This window comes from Oncorhynchus mykiss, chromosome 10, assembly GCF_013265735.2.
Source record: "Oncorhynchus mykiss isolate Arlee chromosome 10, USDA_OmykA_1.1, whole genome shotgun sequence".
In the NCBI taxonomy this organism is placed as follows: domain Eukaryota; kingdom Metazoa; phylum Chordata; class Actinopteri; order Salmoniformes; family Salmonidae; genus Oncorhynchus; species Oncorhynchus mykiss.
The window spans coordinates 70,935,855-70,956,050 of NC_048574.1; the positions used below are offsets into that span (position 1 = coordinate 70,935,855).

At 44.6% G+C, this 20,196-nt stretch overlaps 1 protein-coding gene across 9 annotated transcripts in view; it reads right to left on the reverse strand.

Annotated features, from left to right (window-relative positions):
* The window catches only part of LOC118936741 (nephronectin-like), a 59,029-nt gene that overhangs the window by 38,125 nt on the left and 708 nt on the right, over nucleotides 1–20,196 (reverse strand). For 3 of the 9 annotated variants that reach the window (XM_036933824.1, XM_036933818.1, XM_036933821.1), the window contains exons 2-4: nucleotides 11,683–11,783; nucleotides 5,696–5,752; nucleotides 201–293 (exon numbers count right to left, since the gene is read on the reverse strand). In XM_036933824.1, coding sequence (XP_036789719.1) covers nucleotides 201–293; nucleotides 5,696–5,752; nucleotides 11,683–11,783 — 251 coding nt within the window. The remainder of the gene's footprint in view (nucleotides 1–200; nucleotides 294–5,695; nucleotides 5,753–11,682; nucleotides 11,784–20,196) is intronic. The other 6 variants (XM_036933820.1, XM_036933826.1, XM_036933823.1 and 3 more) reach the window with 3 other exon arrangements.

A 20,196-nucleotide genomic window follows, 5' to 3' on the forward strand; every position in this document is an offset into this window, starting at 1 on the left:
CACTAACTGACTAACTCTCTCTCCCTTTTTCTCTACAGGAGTATGAAAGGTACAGTGTATTTTCACACAGAAGACACCAAGTGGTCTATCCAATCTTGGTGTAGGGTGTAATCACAACGTCATTAAGCATCACAATGTCACAATGTCACGATCACAACATCAACCCAGTTACTGGTCGGCGGTGAGGAGGACGATCTTACCTTGATTGCAGGTTTTCCCAGTGAAGCCGGGGTGACACTTGCATTTGCCGGGTCCTACGCAGTCTCCATGCTTACACCCGTGCTGGCACAGAGCTGTTTGGGGAGGATTCCCATAGATAGGAGAGAGGCAAGTGAGAAGAGCAGTACCCCGGAACACACTCACAGCCTGTTTTCATAAAGCGTCTCAGAATAGGAGTGCTGATCTAGGATCAGGTGCCCGGTGTCTATGCAATCTTATTCATTATGATCGAAAAGTCTAAACTGATCCTAGATCAGCACTCTCAGACACTCTTTGAATACAAGCCCCTGGTCTCAGATCAGATGTGAAAAAGCATTTAATCCTGTCTGATTTGTTCAGTAACTTGGTGTGTACTACTGTTGATCTACTTTAGTTTATTAGGTTTTATAGAAAATCCTTTAGAAAACATTTTCTTGCATCGTTGGTTAGTGGCTTGTAAGTAAGCATTTCAACGTAAGGTTTCAACCTGTTGTATTCGGTGCACGTGACTAGTAACATTTTCTTTGATTTGATGATTTACTAAGTACGACAATGCAAGCACAGTGGCGCGTGTGTGTCATACTGGTGTGGGATTAGGGGTGATGGGAATTGTGGTTCAACAATGTACAGAGATAACATTTTCATGTGAAACCATGCTTTCATATAAGTTATAAACGGTATTACTGTACAGCGCTGGCTTATTGGGAGAGAGAATCCTGTTTCCTTGTTGATTTGTATCCATTTCAAAGCCTACAAGCCCTAAGCGATTAAAACACTTGAACGTTGTGCGAGCGCTGAAGTGCTGATTTTCCTGGCTTTGAAAGCGGCTGCACTGATATTTACGGTGGGAAACGGCCAACACAGCTAAACTAAAGGAATAGCCTCATACCTCACTATTACACAGCTAAACTAAAGGAATAGCCTCATACCTCACTATTACACAGCTAAACTAAACGAATAGCCTCATACCTCACTATTACACAGCTAAACTAAAGGAATAGCCTCATACCTCACTATTACACAGCTAAACTAAAGGAATAGCCTCATACCTCACTATTACACAGCTAAACTAAAGGAATAGCCTCATACCTCACTATTACACAGCTAAACTAAAGGAATAGCCTAATACCTCACTATTACACAGCTAAACTAAAGGAATAGCCTCATACCTCACTATTACACAGCTAAACTAAAGGAATAGCCTAATACCTCACTATTACACAGCTAAACTAAAGGAATAGCCTCATACCTCACTATTACACAGCTAAACTAAAGGAATAGCCTAATACCTCACTATTACACAGCTAAACTAAACGAATAGCCTCATACCTCACTATTACACAGCTAAACTAAAGGAATAGCCTAATACCTCACTATTACACAGCTAAACTAAAGGAATAGCCTCATACCTCACTATTACACAGCTAAACTAAAGGAATAGCCTAATACCTCACTATTACACAGCTAAACTAAAGGAATAGCCTCATACCTCACTATTACACAGCTAAACTAAAGGGATAGCCTCATACCTCATTATTACACAGCTAAACTAAAGGAATAGCCTAATACCTCACTATTACACAGCTAAACTAAAGGAATAGCCTCATACCTCACTATTACACAGCTAAACTAAAGGAATAGCCTCATACCTCACTATTACACAGCTAAACTAAAGGGATAGCCTCATACCTCACTATTACACAGCTAAACTAAAGGAATAGCCTAATACCTCACTATTACACAGCTAAACTAAAGGAATAGCCTCATACCTCACTATTACACAGCTAAACTAAAGGGATAGCCTCATACCACACAAAAGCAAACGCTTGCCTTGAGCATTATGTTCAGTATCAGGCAGTAGAAACAACATCAAACATCATATTTTCTGACTGCTGGTTGTCGTGAAGTGTTGTTTAGGGCAACTGAAGGCATTAGGACTTGAGGCAATAGTAACGCTTTACAGTATCTCTGTGTGTTCTGGTGTTGGAGACGCCCGAGTCCCAAATGCTACCCTATTCCCTTCATAGTGCATTACTTTTGACCAGAGCTCAATTGACCCTGTTCCAAGGTAGTGCACTACATAGGGAGTAGGGTGTCATTTGGGACCCAGGCACAGAGCTGGAGGCTTGCTCTGCTTTCTGTTCTGTCTAACTGTGCTGCTCACTGTGTTCACCTGCAGCATACTAACCACGGCTGATATACAGGGGCCTCAGCCAACTGGTACTAATTTCCATTAAAAGCTTCATTAAGTCCGTCATAATTGGGACCAATCAGGCTCCTTAATTATCCATACGGTTGGAGTTGGAGACGGGGTAGGGGGTTATATGTGTTTGTGGCAGGGAGGCAGGGTGAGTGTGCGTGTGTGCATCATGATTGGACACGTCTGGGTGAGCTCTCTTATCTTGTCACAGATTTATTGTGCGCCTGATACCATCATTATGTGAAGTACAATGTAGAGGTTCAGTGGGAAAGAGTGGAGACTCAACATCATGACTGATGCTTAGTGGAAATAGACAATGGAACTGTACAGAAGGCTAGCTGAGCATTGCTTAACTATAAAGATATAAGCAAGCATGAAAAGTTTAATTTGGGCATTGGAAGTACACCCTACAGGTGTAGGATCTTAATTTGATCACTCTTTGTTGCTGAGAATTTTTCTGCACAGCATGGAAAATGTACACTTGTAGTGTATTCAAGGCTTAAAAGTATTCTAAAGTTTGTAATTTACACTTTACATGTTAGCCATTTAGCAGATGGTGTTATCCAGAACAACATACAAAAGCAATTAGGGTTAAGTGCCTTGCTCAAGGGCACATCGAGAAGAGTTTTCACCTTTTACATTTCAAACTTGATTTTCCTTAACAAAAAATGTATCTACCTCTAAAAAAAATCCACATAATAATTCACATTTCCTGTTGCTGCAGGATAATTTTCCTGCTGTAGCAAACCTGGCTCCAATTAAGATCCTACACCAGTATATAGGTTACCCAAAATGCCCATTCACAAAATGTCAATTGAAATCGAATTAGGTAGCTATATGAAGCGTATCATTGTGGCGGTTAAACCTTTGAGCATGGGGCGTTGGAGGCGATAGAGGGATAGTGTTCATATTTCGGCTTGGAACATTGTTCATATTGAATTCACAGCCATTAGTGGGGATTCCTTTAGCTGGAGGAGATAGCATTGTGTAGTCTCATTCCACTTTATTAGAATGTGTAACCTAATAGACAAGACAGCGTTAGCCCATTTTCCAAACCTGGGATATATGAGATAGGGTGTTAACGCGAGGACGCAGGTGAGCTGTGAAACCTCTAGATTACGCCCCTGATTAAAAATAAAAAAGGGTTCGACATATTTTGGCGGGGGGAGTTGAATCAGGGAAACGTGTAAAACTTGTTAGGTCAAGTCCTTATCTGGTCAGCGATTTGGGCCAATTAAAGTCGATGAAATCATTTATTAATAAAGCTGACACGGTCACTGTCACGAGCTGTGAGGGGTTTTATTTTAAAGTTTTTCCACAGAGGGTAGTATGAGGACAAGCATGCTCAGAAGTAACCCATCCCAGGCTGTTGGGTTCAGAGAAAGGTTGGTCTTTTTAAATCTGCGGTGCAGCCCAGGGAAATACCCTGTGTTCATTAGACCACATCAAACCACACGAGGAACTAAAAATGGCCGCCGCAACCGCAGAGGAGCAACTACATGCTCCAATTCAACGCGCTTCTCGTTCCCTGAATACCTACTGATGACAACCCTTCACACCAGTTTGCATCAGGCATTCCTCTGGCCATCCATCCTTAGAGCCCATCTAAGGATCAGGCCCACAGTGTCCAGACTGGAGCCTGAAGTCACAAGCTCTGCTGGTCAGCTGCTGCTAGCAACCTAGCAGTGCCAAAAGCCCTGGTCTGGCCTAGTAAGCCTATGTAAATTACAATCGCCAGAACGCCCCCCATCCCCAAAGAACATTTTGACGGCAGTTTTAGCCTCTAATATTAGTTTATTATCATCAAGTTCAATCCTACGGTCAATCAAATCGAGATATTGAATTAAATAGTGATCCATTCTGACTACTACATTTGTCGTCACACAGGACCATGTGCTGACACAGACCAATCACGGGCCGGCAGGCTACGGGGAGGCTCGCGCCCGGTGGAGTTGGCTCTCTCAGGCAGGATGAAAACGACTACATCGACCATGAACCTTTGCTAGTTACGGCCACTTTTACCATGATCCTTAGCAATTTCTTGGTGCCATTCAGCCCCGTGCAGCAATATGGCGTGGTTGAAATTCAAATACTTCCGGCTTCCATAGGAATACGTGGATGGCGTCAGCGCTATCACCATCTACGGGCTTTAACGTCTACGCTAAGGATGTTGGTCTACTTTTGGTCTCTGGGGGTCAGATGTTTGTGAACTTCATTGGAATGAGGAAGTATGCTCCAGCTACTGTAACTTGACGGTGTTTGGCAAAGACAGTTCAAATGTTAAGATACAGTATATGATATTGTCAAAATCATTGTATTCGGGTAGAAGAAAAGCTGGATATTTTTTTACTGTACTGCTTGACATATATGTATTGCTAGAAAAAAAACATTTTAGCATTCCGTTATCTGACAGCGGAGTTAATTTCGTGCGATTCTACACATTTTGCCATGAGGCAGAGAGGAAAATGAGCCATTTTACATATCATTTCCTAAACTTCTACGCATTTTGCCACAGGGTGTAGAGAATTTGCATGCAGTTTTTAATATGATAGGGTTTCTGAGTAAGACTGAATAACAAAAATCAATGGGGGCCCCCCGGCTGGTAATTCCACCATGATTACTAAGTTTAGATGGCTGGCCGCTAGACTAACTTACCATTCTAAAATACTTTAGCTGACGTGGGCTAATTGAGTGACTATCAGTGACTGACATAACAAGAGAAAAACTGCTGATGCACAACCACATTTTTTCATTGCACCTTGTTTATTCTACTATTTTAACTTGCAACAGTAAGTTGAGACCCCAACTGAGCCCCCCCGCCCCCTTCCATCACTGATGTAGGCGTACCATTTTGAAGATTGGGAAGTCATCTACATTGAACTACAATTATTTTACATAGGCTCTTGGTTGATGAAGTTTCCATGTACTAACTAGGCAGCTGTATATAGTTTATATGAGGATATAAAACTCACAGGAAATGAATAACTAACACTTAGCCATCTGAGGGCATCACATAGCTCTCAGTCAAGTTTGGAGCTGGTGTGAACGCCAAACATCTCAGTCATGCTGCTGGTGTGAACGCCAAACGGTGGCTGCAGCACCAGAGTTCTCAAGCCAGAAAGGGAGGAGATATTTCTTTGCCAAGGGGATGGGGAAGGGGGGAGGATGAGGGAGAAGGGGGGGAGGTGACTATTAATAAATCAGTGAAGCCAGGATTCAGAGGATGTGTGTGCCTCGCTGCCTTCAGGACCTCGTCTTGCCAAGAATTATTTGAAAGAAATACGTGGAGCAGCTGACCTTGTGGCGGACACCGTATTCTCCCGACTACTCTGTGGGTTAGAGCGAAGACGCCTGCTGCAAAACAAATGTGCAAACACAAAGAAAAGAACATTCCAGCAGGCGTTTTGTCTTGGTTGGATGAGAGAACAGAATCAAGGCATGAGAGAGCCAGAGAGCCGTGCTCTTTTTGACGAGTAAAGCATTCTTGAAATGATGCACAAAGCATAACAAGGAGTCACACACATTACATGGTTACAACCACAGAGGATGGGCATCGGATGGCACGTCCCCTTCGCAACATGCAATGTAGCTAGTAGCTACATCTTGAATATGCTTACAAATTCAAGTTTAGATCAATCACACTAAATGTAAGCACAGGGGTGAATTCCAACTTCTACTTAAGTCTAGTAATGCATTGATGTCAATGGGAAACGAAGTGAAAATTCAATTTAAATGGCAGTTAGCATAAGCACCATGGAGAATGGATGCTTCTCATCACGCAATGTTGCCAGTAGCTAATAGCTATGTTTGAAATATGTTTACAAATTGGAGTTTAGATCGTTTAATTAGTAACATTGATGGTCAAATTGTGCCGTGGTTCCGCAGAGATACCGCGTGGCATCATGCTGGCTAATTGCATATTTGTGGAACGTTCACATCACAAGCCGAGAGGAGAAAGACGAGGCGTTTTCTTCGAACACACAGGCTGCAGATTCTGTGATGTTCAATTCAATTTCCTCCTCCATTCCTTTGATGGATAAAAATACCACCACCGTCACCCCATTTTGAAGGAGGCCGCAGCATATTTCTCTGTGTCTGACAAATAATTGATACAAGTGCTTAGGTATGAACAGATTGACATTTGACAATGTATTTGATCCTTCCTAGGCCCAGGTTGAATTGAAACACAATCTATTGATTTGTCCCTTTCAGAATCCATGTACTTTTTATTACCTTACCTTCCTTGTCTCTTACTTATGTCATTACCACTAACAGATCAAACTACATGATTAACTTTCTATTGAATGGATTTACCCCATCCAGCTAATAGCAGATCAGTGGCCTTGAAGAAAACGAGACAAAGAGAAGCTATTTAAGACTATTATTATTTAATGGGTGCTTAAATTTGTCCTATATTTGGAAATGTGTGACCCCTCACCCTCAGGGTGAAGGGTCATGGCCAGGGTATTGGTTAAACTGTATCAGTTTACCCATTTTGTCACTCACTCATTGGCTTCCATTACCAATTAAAAGTCCTCTCCTAATCCAAGCTACTTTGTACTTCGAGAGGGAAACCGGCTAAACAGTCTCAGGCAAAACTGCACTGAAGATCGGTATCCTCTTGGATTTCTTTCCAAAATCCGGGATCAAAGCAATAGACCAGTAAGGGAGAGTTAATTTGGGATTCCATTTGTAGGGAGAGCGAGAGAGAGAAAGGAGAAAGAGAGAGAGAGAGAATGAGAGAGATGGAATATGATGCAACTGAGGAGGCTTCAATTTGATTAAATTCATTTAAAAAATCACGTCATTTGTTTAGTGTTGGTTTGATTAATTGCAGCTCTTTGCCATCATTTTTTGCAGCTCTTTGCCATAATCCGAGAGCTTGTTATGACTAAACGACTAGGACGTGAGGACTAAGAAAAACTTGTTGATTTGCCAGTGGTCTATTCTCATCCTGACTGTGAGTTAAACCTGAGGGATATTCTGATGTGTATGTAATCATTGGAGATATACTGCAGATGCTTAGCAAGGCAAATGCCTCTCTGTTTATGGTGGCACTTGGATAAAGTGAAGTAACGCTGTGATTTAAACCACCCAATCGCATAACATGTCAGTGTAGCACCAATGGAAATGCTTGGCCTATAATAAATCTCTCGCTTTCTCTTTCTTCCTCTCGGTTCTCTCTTTCTGTCCCTCTCTCTCTCTTGCTCTCTCCTCTCTCTCCACCATCTCTCTCCTTCTCCATTTCTCTCTGTCACTCTGTCTCTCTCTCTATCTCCACTAACTCACTCCCTCTCCCATCTCTCCTCTCTCTCTCTCAGTTCTGGGGACAGGGAGCTTTAAATTCGGGGCAGACCCATTCCAGTTCTCCATTCTTTGTGAGCAGTCACCCAGACCGATCACTGAACTCTTGCAGGGCTGGAGACAGCCAGAACCCGATAGCACCACCAATCTAATCTCCGGGGCCGGCCCCAGAACTGCAGTGGTGTAATCTGTAATCCATGACGACTGGCCTCCCTCCGTCTCCGAAGTTTAAATCAGCCCTGTGGCAACATGATGGAGTACTGATTGAGGTCTCGAGTGATTGGACTCGTGTGGTACGCTCGGTCGGGGGCATTTGAAGGCGTTAGTGAACATTCTGGTTTTTCTCCTATGGCATTGATTTATCACAACGTCTGAGACTGGCTGGCGGGAAAACGATACAGTTTCCTTCAAAAACAGGTGGTGGGTAAAAGTAGCTTTTGCCGAGAGGGGGGACGACTCTCCGAGGTGAACTCAACGTTTTCTCGTACTTGACATGGAATGTGTGAGACTCCTGATGGGTACTTTGGAACAGTGTTAGAGAAAACAGACAGATAACACACTGCTGTTTAATGAACAGAAACAAGGTCCTGTCAAAGGTATCTACTCACCCAAAGGACTTTAACATGTCAATCAAACGTCAAGCGGAAACACGGATTACTCCGCTAATCCCTGTCACTGTAGATCTTGTCTATTTCTCAATTGTCTAGAAACTCTGTCCTCTCCTTGCCTCCTGTCTTCTCCTTCATTGCACTGATCTGAGAGAACTGACCAGGTGAAAGACAGCCTTACGATGGGCTTGATTCCACCATATTGTTTTCACCTGTCAATTAATTTCAAATCAATGAAGAGGATGGAGCTAAACCCAAACAGGATAAAAACAAATATTTGGTCTGATATATGATGTTATATTCTGTATACGGAGCAAACTTCCTCTTCCTGACTGATCCAACATGGACAGCTGGGAGGACCTGAGCCAAGCCCAAAATGCCCAGGAAGCAACACTTATTGAGTACAGGGATTCCTGCCAACACGACAGCAGAGTTCTTAGCTAACTAGCCTAGCAACATGTTGGGGAGTACAGGGATTCCTGCCAACACGACAGCAGAGCTCTTAGCTAACTAGCCTAGCAACATGTTGGGGAGTACAGGGACTCTTGCCAACACGACAGCAGAGCTCTTAGCTAACTAGCCTAGCAACATGTTGGGGAGTACAGTGATTCCTGCCAACACGACAGCAGAGCTCTTAGCTAACTAGCCTAGCAACATGTTGGGGAGTACAGGGATTCCTGCCAACACGACAGCAGAGCTCTTAGCTAACTAGCCTAGCAACATGTTGGGGAGTACAGGGATTCCTGCCAACACGACAGCTCTTAGCTAACTAGCCTAGCAACATGTTGGGGAGTACAGGGATTCCTGCCAACACGACAGCAGAGCTCTTAGCTAACTAGCCTAGCAACATGTTGGGGCCTTAGCTGTCACAAATAATAGCAACCACAAAAGCATCCATTTCTGCCACTTTGTCTTGAGCCTCGTCTCTTGAGTTCCCTCCCAGCACAGTCTTGGTCTGGCTCTAAGTCTGAGTCGCTATGTCATTACCATAACTTGTTTTTCTCAAGCTAGGGTCTATGTGAAAATGCAATTACCATATTCTGTTTTTCTTTTCACCTCAAATGAGGAGCGAGGGATAAAGAGGAGAGTCAGCTGGCGGCGAGGCAGAATGTTAATCTGACACGATAAGTGGGCCACAGGCACTAAGGTTACTCAACTCAACACTAACACTCTCACCTAGGGGAGAAGGGAAGGGAACGAGGTCGACCACCATAACAGAGTGTCTGAAAGGAGGGCCTGATGCCAAACCTAAACCAAGTGAAGGTTATTGAGCTCAACACCCTCGCCTAGGGGAGAACGAAAGGGCAATAAGCGGGCCACCATTACAGTAGCCTGCTCCCAGGTCAGAATGTACTGTCTTGATAGCTTCTCTGGTCATTGTAGGACAACACAAACAGATCTGGGACCAGGCAACCATAACAGGGCATCCAATGGAAGCCCCAGTGCCAAACGGAAATAATAGAGCTCAACGTGAAGTAAATACCTTTGGACAGGGACCAGCAGTGTGACATTTTAGTTTCGTCTAAAAACGACAACATAAACAAACACCAAAAAATCTAGCATGATTATAGCATGAGTCATGACAAGTGAAAAAAAAAAAAAAAAACAAGAACAACAAAAGAGCTAAACAAAATGCATGAGGTGAAAGGTTATGAAGGTGATGTGAAGTATAATGACGATGACATGAAAGCATTATAACCCCTCCCCAACCCCCAGGCTTCCAGGTTAGTAGATTGACAGAGACGGAGCCAGCATGCAGCCCAGCCTCTCTCTGTCTACTCTCTACATGTTGTGCGTAAGTAAGCCCGTTGTGTCACCCATCACACTTCCGCAGCCGAAGCAACAGCTGTACCATCATGTGTGCAGCAAGCCATGCAGTGTATCTCCCATTTGTCAGGCTGCTCGACACTTTCAGAGCTCCCTATTAATATCATTCACACATCTCTGCAGGATATAATTACACAGTATGGCAGCAGCCAATACTTCTCTGTTTCCATAAGAGTCAATATTTGTCCATAGGGCTGGATATTTTATTAAGGGTCAATATAATATCAGACGGTGGTATAATGTAATACTGTTACACAAAATGTGTTCATTCTAATAAAAGTAGGTATATTGAGGCTACTGTGGGCTCATTCTAGTAAAACGAGGTATATTGAGGCTACAGTAGGCTCATTATAGTAAAACGAGGTATATTGAGGCTACAGTAGGCTCATTCTAGTAAAACAAGGTATATTGCGGCTACAGTAGGCTCATTCTAGTAAAACGAGGTATATTGAGGCTACAGTAGGCTCATTCTAGTAAAACGAGGTATATTGAGGCTACAGGAGGCTCATTCTAGTAAAACGCGGTATATTGAGGCTACAGTAGGCTCATTCTAGTAAAACAAGGTATATTGAGGCGACTGTAGGCTCATTCTAGTAAAATGAGGTATATTGAGGCTACAGTAGGCTCATTCTAGTAAAACGAGGTATATTGAGGCTACTGTAGGCTCATTCTAGTAAAACGAGGTATATTGAGGCTACAGTAGGCTCATTCTAGTAAAACAAGGTATATTGAGGCTACAGTAGGCTCATTCTAGTAAAACGAGGTATATTGAGTCTACAGTAGGCTCATTCTAGTAAAACGAGGTATATTGAGGCTACAGTAAGCCCATTCTAGCAAAACAAGGTATATTTACAGTAGGCTCATTCTAGTAAAACGAGGTATATTGAGTCTACAGTAGGCTCATTCTAGTAAAACGAGGTATATTGAGGCTACAGTAGGCTCATTCTGGCAAAACAAGGTATATTTACAGTAGGGGCATCCTCTGAATCCATGACTGGATTTACTCAACATGTCACCAAATGGATTCCCTGCACACCTGCATTTACATATACATGACATTTACTAAATATACACTCACAGCAATCATTTACAATTATCTGTTTACATGGCTACAAGCGTATAATGGGAATCTGCTCACTAGAGCCTTATTCACGGCTAGAATATCGTTCCCACAACACGGAAAACTCAACAGCAGCAGTGAAAATGTCAAGTGTATTTTTCACTTCGTGTGTGTGTGTACGTCCACATATGTGCCTATGAACAAGTGTGTGTTCCGTGTGCTCGTTGGTAGAGTGTGTGTTTCAGAGCCCTTAGTTACTATATGTCTTCTGTACAGCACTTTGTGACATTTGCTGATGTAAAAAAGGGCTTTATAAATACATTTGATTGATTCTAGACGGGTGTTTAATCCTCTTTCTACATCCTAATTGTGGTTAGATCCCAGCAGCTACACCCTGGTAACCCACGGCAACCCCTGTCGGAAACCCTGGTTGCCCCCGGTAACCCTAACCCAGCAGCGGGCACGGTAGAGTTGGCACTACTCACGTTGGCAGTGGCCCCAGGAGCGCCGGGTCCATCCCCAGCAGCAGTCGATGCGGGCGCCGTAGCGACACAGCCCATTGGACGAGGCCATCTGCCGAGGCCACCTGTCAGGAGACAGCTCTATCAGTTCACAGCCAATTAAAATGGACGAATTTAAAAGCCAGCAGGGTCTGTTGGTTCTTGCCCACCAAGCCAGGAGAGAGAGGGAGAGACAGAGACAGAGACAGAGACAGAGACAGAGAGAGAGAGAGAGAGAGAGAGAGAGAGAGAGAGAGAGAGAGAGAGAGAGACTCATTCCAAACAAAGCCCAAGGCACTGACTGGCAGACTGAATATGTGTTTGTTCATTCTTTACCCAGCACATAATTAAATGGTACTTGTTTTCCAAATGCGAAGCTCCTCCCATGTCCCTCAGAATGTGTAAGGAAAGTAAACAAACTTATCTGTGAGCGAGCTGGCACAAAAACTCAGGACATTTCCCAATCAGCATGTTGGCATTTATTGCACAGGGGAGCCATGTTGGTTGGTGTGATGTCAGAGCTGAAGACTTATGGGTGAGACTACAGAAGAACAGGACCCAATGTAACTAATACGACAAGCTTCTCTCCACATCAGTGATCACTGACACTTTAATCTGTGGGGCCAGGCAGAGACTCCCATAGCTCAGAACGAAGGTGTGTGTGTGTGTGTGTGTGTGTGTGTGCATGTGTGTTTAGAGATTAGACTGTGGTGAGTTATCATTGTGACGTTCATAATGTGATCCCCCCCATCTTCAGACTGGGGTGTATTCAGTGATGTGAAATGTTCTGAACATCGCAGATAGAAATAAAAGGAATAGACCTGACACAATGGCATGACAGACAGTCCTATCTGCTCTGCACAACACAGTTCAATCTGAACGTCACAGTTGAACAAGCTCCTGCTCTGAGTGCCAAAACCAAACGAGGTAGAGGCGTCATGAGCATCAACTGTCTGTGTGCCAACGTCCAGATGAAACATTATCAGAAGCAGAATATCAGAATGTCATGTGCTATTAAAGAAAGTGGGGAAGGATAATGCCATCTTTCAGAAATAGGAAAGAGAACATGAGGCTAGAGCCATTTTCATCCTGGCAATGGGCAAATACCTTATGACAGTTCTTGTAGGAAAACCAGCCTAAATTATGTTTCTGTGAACTGACGTTACGTTCTGTTCTATTTCAGAGAAATAGCTTCTTGGCAGAGTAGAGTAGGATTACTTATTTATCTGTAGTGGAAGCACAGCACAACATATTTTTAACAGGAAATAGAGAAAGATTAAGCCCATTTAAGGATGCCTCGGATGGGGACAACGATCAGAGCATGGTTGTGTTCTCTGACGTTAGCTAAATGAATCAGAGACAGTAGAAATAGAACGAACAGAGCTGACGGAATTCTAAATTCTACATGACACAGAATCATCTCCGTTCTAGACAATTAATTTATATCTGAACGTTTTGTAACGACAGAGAGATCAAGGTTCTGATTGCTTGTTATCGAAACAAAGTAGTCAAAGGTGTCTTGAAAAAAACACTTGGCAGAAGGGGGCATCTTGCCTTGCTCTATCGTGCCTCAGCATTGAGGGCTGAGGAGACTGAGATTGACGTGGCTGTGCATGCGGGACACGTCCTACCCTCCTGCTATCCCATTCAGTTAGCCTCCATTGCCAAAACTCTGGAAATGCTAATGTCTGTCCCCGCTGCCAATCACTTCACAGGAGAGAAAGTCTGATGGAAGATGCTAAGTGGAAATGGCAGGACCAGGGAAAATGTTTGTACGCAGCATGGCTGGCAAAGAGAGAGAGAGAGAGAGAGAGAGAGAGAGAGAGAGAGAAAATCAGGAGCCCTGAGCACAATCCAATAGGAGACACATTGGGAATGTTAAGGAGAGAAATAGAGAGAGGAGGAGAGAAGAGAAGAGGAGAAGGGAGGAGAAGATAAAGAAGCAGAGGAGAGGGCTCTGGAATTGATTGCCAAACATGATTGTGAATTGGGGGCCGAGTGTTACCGCGCACACACAGCAGGACCACTGAGCAGATGAAACCACAGGTCACTCACACACACACACACACACACACACACACACTGAGCAACTGGTCAGATACAGGGATATAGTCCCATTGCCACAGCTTGCACTGAAAACACATAAACCCTCTGCTGATGGCTAATAGCATGCCTTGCTAATAACTATCAATATTGAATGTGGATCAACGGGTGAAAAACATCATTAAAATAGCTGATTAACACATAATAACGAGGAGGAAGAGTTGCTGCAAATTGGTTCATCATCGTTTTACTAATTTAAACATAACTCCTTGGCTGTTATTATTCAGGGGTAATTTTTATCCACCAGCGTAAAACTAATAGAGCCTAAAAGTGATATGATATTGCGGGCATAGCCTCGCCAACTGAGTGGGAGGATGATAATTGGTTTGCCTGAAGCGTTTTTGCAACACAAAAAAGTGGCAGTGTAGTCGACCCTGTGCGGCGGGCAGGCAGGGCGGCAATGCCAACGAACAGGCGATGATGCAAATGAACTTTGAGAGGCACCTCATGAAGAGACGTGTGATGCCACGCCAGTGGAACAGGAGGTGAGGGAGGGAGGGAGGGAGAGAGGGAGGGAGGGAGGGAGGGAGGGAGGGAGGGAGGGAGGGAGGGAGGGAGGGAGGGAGGGAGGGAAAGAGAAAGCACTCTCTGTCACTCTGCCTCTCTCTCTCTTTCCATCTCTACCACTCTCTCCCTCCATCTCTACCACTCTCTCCCTCCATCTCTACCACTCTCTCCCTCCATCTATACCACTCTCTCCCTCCATCTATACCACTCTCTCCCTCCATCTATACCACGCTCTCCCTCCATCTATACCACGCTCTCCCTCCATCTATACCACTCTCTCCATCTCTACCACGCTCTCCCTCCATCTCTTTCTCTCCCTCCATCTCTTTCTCTCCCTCCATCTCTACCACTCTCTCCCTCCATCTCTTTCTCTCCCTCCATCTCTACCACTCTCTCCCTCCATCTCTACCACTCTCTCCCTCCATCTCTACCACGCTCTCCCTCCATCTCTTTCTCTCCCTCCATCTATACCACTCTCTCCCTCCATCTATACCACTCTCTCCCTCCATCTCTACCACGCTCTCCCTCCATCTATACCACGCTCTCCCTCCATCTCTACCACGCTCTCCCTCCATCTCTACCACGCTCTCCCTCCATCTCTACCACTCTCTCCCTCCATCTCTACCACTCTCTTCCTCCATCTATACCACTCTCTCCCTCCATCTCTACAACTCTCCCTCCATCTCTACCACTCTCTCCCTCCATCTCTACCACTCTCTCCCTCCATCTCTACCACGCTCTCCCTCCATCTCTTTCTCTCCCTCCATCTATACCACTCTCTCCCTCCATCTATACCACTCTCTCCCTCCATCTCTACCACGCTCTCCCTCCATCTATACCACGCTCTCCCTCCATCTCTACCACGCTCTCCCTCCATCTCTACCACGCTCTCCCTCCATCTCTACCACTCTCTCCCTCCATCTCTACCACTCTCTCCCTCCATCTATACCACGCTCTCCCTCCATCTATACCACTCTCTCCATCTCTACTACGCTCTCCCTCCATCTCTTTCTCTCCCTCCATCTCTACCACTCTTTCCCTCCATCTCTTTCTCTCCCTCCATCTCTACCACTCTCTCCCTCCATCTCTACCACGCTCTCCCTCCATCTCTTTCTCTCCCTCCATCTCTTTCTCTCCCTCCATCTCTACCACTCTCTCCCTCCATCTCTTTCTCTCCCTCCATCTCTACCACTCTCTCCCTCCATCTCTACCACGCTCTCCCTCCATCTATACCACGCTCTCCCTCCATCTATACCACGCTCTCCCTCCATCTATACCACGCTCTCCCTCCATCTCTACCACGCTCTCCCTCCATCTCTACCACGCTCTCCCTCCATCTCTACCACGCTCTCCCTCCATCTCTACCACTCTCTCCCTCCATCTCTACCACTCTCTCCCTCCATCTCTACCACTCTCTCCCTCCATCTCTACCACTCTCTCCCTCCATCTCTACCACTCTCTCCCTCCATCTATACCACTCTCTCCCTCCATCTCTACCACGCTCTCCCTCCATCTCTTTCTCTCCCTCCATTACCACTCTCTCCCTCCATCTCTACCACTCTCTCCCTCCATCTCTACCACTCTCTCCCTCCATCACTACCACTCTCTCCCTCCATCTATACCACTCTCTCCCTCCATCTATACCACTCTCTTCCTCCATCTATACCACTCTCTCCCTCCATCTCTACCACTTTCTCCCTCCATCTCTACCACTCTCTCCCTCCATCTCTACCACTCTCTCCCTCCATCTCTTTCTCTCCCTCCATCTCTACCACGCTCTCCCTCCATCTCTTTCTCTCCCTCCATCTATACCACTCTCTCCCTCCATCTATACCACTCTCTCCCTCCATCTCTACCACGCTCTCCCTCCATCTATACCACGCTCTCCCTCCATCTCTACCACGCTCTCCCTCCATCTCTTTCTCTCCCTCCATCTATACCACTCTCTCCCTCCATCTATACCACTCTCTCCCTCCATCTCTACCACGCTCTCCCTCCATCTATACCACGCTCTCCCTCCATCTCTACCACGCTCTCCCTCCATCTCTACCACGCTCTCCCTCCATCTCTACCACTCTCTCCCATCTCTACCACTCTCTCCCTCCATCTCTACCACGCTTTCCCTCCATCTCTACCACTCTCCCTCCATCTATACCACTCTCTCCCTCCATCTATACCACTCTCTCCCTCCATCTCTACCACTCTCTCCCTCCATCTATACCACTCTCTCCCTCCATCTATACCACTCTCTCCCTCCATCTCTACCACACTCTCCCTCCATCTCTTTCTCTCCCTCCATTACCACTCTCTCCCTCCATCTCTACCACTCTCTCCCTCCATCTCTACCACTCTCTCCCTCCATCACTACCACTCTCTCCCTCCATCACTACCACTCTCTCCCTCCATCTATACCACTCTCTCCCTCCATCTATACCACTCTCTCCCTCCATCTATACCACTCTCTCCCTCCATCTCTACCACTCTCTCCCTCCATCTCTACCACTCTCTCCCTCCATCTCTACCACTCTCTCCCTCCATCTATACCACTCTCTCCCTCCATCTATACCACTCTCTCCCTCCATCTCTACCACTCTCTCCCTCCATCTCTACCACTCTCTCCCTCCATCTCTACCACTCTCTCCCTCCATCTCTACCACGCCTCCATCAGTCATAAAACTGAGCGTAGCCCTCGGCTGTTGGAACACGGCAGAATCATGCACACAACTGTGCTGTTATAACACGATTTATCAAAGTAGAACTGAATTATGACTAGGTCAGTTATACACTACGGTATGTTGGAGTGATGTCCCATCAAATTCTCCATGTAAAATTCATATTGTGTTATTACTGTAATCATTCTGAACACGGTGCGCTGTAGAATAATTGCGTAACGGCAGATCAGATAGATGTGTGTCTTTATCCTTCTTTATCCATGTCTATGTCTGACCTTCTGTGTATGAATAATACTACATTGCAGTAAGCTGTGAAGGAACTGAAGCACAGAATTATCACGTTTGACATTCCATTGGTGCCTCATCAGGAAAACAAACCACTAGACAGGGTGTTCACAACAGACGCTGCGGGAAAGGATCCATGTCAGTCCATCATCTAGCCCAGGATGTGTGTGTGTGTGTGTGTGTGTGTGTGTGTGTGTGATAGGCCAATCTCTGCTGTTTGACAATGAATAGGATGACATATTGCTCATATAGCAGCACCCGACACTTAAGTGGCACTAAGAGACATTATTATATGGCATGATAATAATCTGTCTTAAAAGTGTCCCTCAGAATGATGAGAGTAATAATAACAATCTATGGCTGCAATGTTGCTTGACAGTGACACTCTCTCTCACACACACACACACACACACACACAACCTTTGCATACACATTTAATCTAAATACCTGAGGACAAGTAGCACACACATGTTAAAGAGCGCATCGCTTCATAAATGTTCATGAAAGTGGCTCGCTTCTATTCTGAAAACGACTAGTACCACACACTTCTGTAAGCAACGGTTGACATGTAGCCTTTTTCACTAGTCCTGCTGAATGACTTTGACCAATGTCCAGGAAAATGGCTTGCTCTCTCTGTATACACTTATTCACGTATTTTAACGTCAACCCTGGGGGATAAAATAAGGTCTGTCTATCTTTGAAGGTCTAATGTTGTTAGAATATACTAAGGATGTTTGGAAGGAGAGTGAGGACATAGTTTGGAGCAGTAACTTGGAGAGAGGAGGATTGGAATGTATTGGCTGTGTCTGGGGCAAAGCAATGTGGCGACATCATCATAGAGAAATAGCCTCCATGAGTAGTGGCTATTTAAAGGGGGAATCTGGATTTTCTCCAACTAGGATAAAATATCTCATCCTAGCTGTTCAGTGGTCTGATTAATGGTCTGACATACAAACTCAGGATTGTGGCTTTAAAAAAAAGCGAACTAGTCGTTTAAATGTTATCTGATGTGTAGTCTTTCATCGAGGCAAAGTGTTGTGACCTTACCTCAGATAGCCCATTTCCTGATTACAATACAGAATCACTTATAGACCACATCACAACAAGATTGGCCTAGCGCCATTTTTCATCCTTGGACTAAACATTACTGACAACAATGTTGATGAGTAATGAAAACCCCTCAACAGGGAATTACAGGTATAGTTAATCTGTAATTAATCAGGCCTGTTTTGAGCCAATTTACCACTAGGACAAAACGACCTTGCTGTGGCTGGCCAGTGAGCGGTGACGCCCCCTTCAATTGCTAGCTTAGCCCATTAGCTCTCTCCTCCAAACAGCTAGTTCAGATAATAAATTACTTTCCTCCACAGTGTTCTCACGGGACCCTCTCCCTATGAATTTAGATTGAAGTCAGCAGGCCAGGTTTATAACCGGGGAAATAGGCCAATAATGACCCGCGTGACAAGCCGCGCTCCATCAGAGGGTGACGCTAATTACGTATGCTGCTCGTTTAATGTAAATTATCATTATGGGTTGGGCAGGGAAGGGCATCATGGGGAAATATCAGCACAACTCACCAGACTGGGACCGTGGCCCTGTCACAACACATTAACATTACCTAACATTAGACACTGTGACCAAGAACCTGGAGTAAACATCCACAAACATATACAATAACTCACACACTCTCACCTTCACACACACACACACACACGCCCCAACCCGTGTTTAACGACAGACAGGTAGGAAAGTTCAGCCCTATCAATCCCTAAGAAATATTCTATTGACTCTGAAACCTTATTTGTGTAAGGTATCGGTGAGGGATGGATTGTGCTTAGGGCTCAGTCTGTCTGACAACAATAAATGGGGGTGAAAAACCAAATTAAAATGCTCGACTGCGATCACTATTGGAGTAATATCACGTCTTAGAAATACTCTACAACTCTGTCTCACTCTATTGCTATTTGTACGGAGTCTAATCCAATTATAGTGTGAGACCTGCAACTCTATCCCACGGAGATACAGAATAAAGGTTGTCTTCAATGCACCATAGGACCAGCACTCAGATTGAGGATCCAATCCGAAATGCCACCCTATTGCCTATATAATGCACTACTTTGGACCAGGGCCCATTGGGAACTCCACAGGGAATAGGGTCCCATATAGGATGCAAACCTAGCCTTCAGTTCCTCAGTCTACTGTATCACTCTCCCAAAGGAAACAGCCTTTATGATGATGAATACTGCAAGGCAAGTGCATTGGAGCCAGTCCAGTGAAAGTGAACCTGTCTTAATAATAAACAAGCTTGGAAACGTATCCTGAAGGAATACATATCTGGAATACCAGAGGGCTTACTGTGTATATAGGTAGAAAAAAGTATATAGGTCGTTTTATATACAATGACCTAAAATGGAATTCGTCAGTATGATGTTTTTATTACTGCTTATTAAGAGCTGTATAACATTCCTTTTATGGCGAGAGACAAAAAATGACAGCTGCACCAGATAAGGTAGATGTAGATTTCAATCTCAGGAACATTCTTTAGATTGGGCACTTTTCTCCTTTCCAAATACTTAACCGGATTCGTGTTTGGACATGAACCACCCGGCAAGGTAGGTGCTGTCAGCGTGATTTCAGCTCATTGAGAGGGAAATCCAAGCAACTGACTTTGCAAAGAAAGTAGGCTGCTGGCTACTCGGTTTTTGCAAATGTAGGCCTAAACAGCGAAACACTGTGTATTACCAAAGATGGTTAAGAAACTCTGTGGTATTCGGCCTACGTACTAACATAGACCTAGTAGATCCACATAAAGAATGTCAAACAAAAAGCACCAGCAAAAACATTACAAACATAAATTAATGTTAATTTAATATATTTAAAAGTACACCATTCATTCGAGATAAACAACTATGTTATTATTTATGAAAATAAG